This window comes from Limulus polyphemus, unplaced genomic scaffold, assembly GCF_000517525.1.
Source record: "Limulus polyphemus unplaced genomic scaffold, Limulus_polyphemus-2.1.2 Scaffold28, whole genome shotgun sequence".
In the NCBI taxonomy this organism is placed as follows: Eukaryota; Metazoa; Arthropoda; class Merostomata; order Xiphosura; family Limulidae; genus Limulus; species Limulus polyphemus.
In genome coordinates this window covers 366,024-368,173 of record NW_013665638.1, presented here as the reverse complement: position 1 = coordinate 368,173, position 2,150 = coordinate 366,024, and the positions used below count along the sequence as shown (strand labels likewise).

At 32.4% G+C, this 2,150-nt stretch overlaps 1 protein-coding gene across 1 annotated transcript in view; it reads right to left on the bottom strand.

The window, feature by feature from the left end:
• LOC111085837 overlaps positions 1-2,150 on the bottom strand; it is a 51,163-nt gene that overhangs the window by 5,403 nt on the left and 43,610 nt on the right. The window contains exon 4 of the mRNA XM_022386223.1: positions 680-700. Within this exon, the coding sequence (XP_022241931.1) occupies positions 680-700 (21 nt within the window). The remainder of the gene's footprint in view (positions 1-679; positions 701-2,150) is intronic.

Genomic DNA, 2,150 nt, shown 5'->3' with positions numbered 1-2,150 from the left:
GTCCATTACGATTTTAGTGACGGAAGTGCAAGGGGGCCGTGAGGGGTGTGTGTGCCATGAAACCTTATAAGTGTAGTGAGTATTGGTATAATAAACCTAAAGTAAATACGTTGTGTGGGATCACCTAGTCCAGAGCCAAGTGCATATGATTTATCGTGTAAGAAAAATATTTATTCAATTTTAAACTTAAATCGTTTCTGAATTGAGCTATTTTCTGTTATATCATCAAAGCTTTTAATATAAAACTCTTTAAATCAACAAAAATTATCAATTAAGAAATCAACAAATATTTTTTTTCCAGTTTTATTGTCTAAACATTTCATTTTATATATATTCAGTACATAGACTAACAACAATATTAGGTTATACTTTTGTTGACAAGCAACATGACATAAAAGCCATTGTTGGAACGTTGTGTTACCAAATTGCAGAAGTTTTAATCTTACTGATTTTTATTGATTGGCTCACAAAGGAATTTACCGACGTTTGACTGCCTTGAATACACTTTTCTGCCTCTTTGTTGATCTAGTTTGATTTCGCAAAATCTGTTTATGTCAGTTAGCTATGAAATGTGAGATTAGGGTATATTATGGGGTGAGGATGGTAGTACTTGTCCCGTCATTTTTCACGGCTATACGCTAGTATAGGAAGAATAATGAACATAAAATTCATGACTCACCTTTATTTGCAGTTGCAAGCCCTGAAAATAAGTAAATATATTACCAAATTAATATACTCAGTAAAATCAAACATAATGAACTTTGCAAACAAAAGAAAACGAAACAACTACGTAATATTATTAATAGTATTTAAATTTAGTCCATATTTACATTTTTGACGCGTAGTTAGTAATATTTCTCATAGATTAATTAGTTGCCGAAAACTTGAGTAGGAATGAGATTTTTATCTTAACTGTTGAAGTTTATCAGTATACGTTTTTCTTATTTATAGGTTTCTTCTATCAGACTAAATATACTTTAAAATTTCTTTAGGATATTTTCTATCTTCTACCATTTAGATCTAAGAAGTCGTACTGGTTTCATTTGGTCGATATCTGATGCAATGTTTAGTCGCTAAAATTAACTAGTCATTTTCGTATTTTTTAACCAAAGTTTCTTTATTCATGAGCAAAGCTGTACAGTAGGCTATCTGCACAGGGATCTAAACCCTAATTCTAGCTTTATAAGCCCTCAACCTTACCACTGAGTCACCGGGCGGGAGGAGGCTTTCATTAAAGTTCAGAGTACTTGGTGGTGTCGCTTACGAAAAGAACAAAGGAAGGTTTGTGTGTTTTTGAATTTCGCGCAAAGCTACACGAGGTCTATCTGCGCTAGTCGTCCTTAATTTAGCAGTATAAGACTAGAGGGAAGGTAGTTAGTCATCACCACCCACCTCCAACTCTTGGGCTACTCTTTTACCAACGAATAGTGGGGTTGATCGTCACATAATAACGTCCCCACGGCTGAAAAGACGAGCCTCAGATTGCGAGTCGAGCACCATAACCACCTGGCCATGCCGGGCCATAAAGGTACGATGAAAATAATCCTAAAGCAAATTACTTTTTGCAGCAAAATAAAGTAAAATGGTATTACAGCGAAGCTCGACTATATAAAATTAAATATTAATTTAAGAACAACTGCATTAGAAAGTTATATACGGCATAATTTTAAGATTATCACTGTTGTTAGAATATTTTGAAATAATATTGATAATTTACAGGACATTTAATTACAATGAATATAAAATAATATCATAATCGTTTAAAAGAAAAGGAATTAATGGATTTCATGTAATTTTTGATGCACTTATACGTTAATCTTTTTTGAATAAAAACGAGACTCTTCAAACTAACATAACTCATCGTTTACATAAAGAATTCATGGTAAAAACAAAAAACAACAACAACGAATAACTGATGCGTAGGAGAATGTAGGAAAAATAAATAAAGGAGACAAAAGAATGTGCAAAGAATAAATTAAAATGTAATATTGACTAGTTTATTTTCATTCTGTTTTATGTATTAATACATAAATAAAAAATCCGAAGGTCTGAGATAAGATTAGCGTACAAAACGTTCAGGATAGGAAATGTCACCAAACCAGCGTATCGCCTCTTCATGTATCACTTGTTTCAAAATGTAATACTGTGGA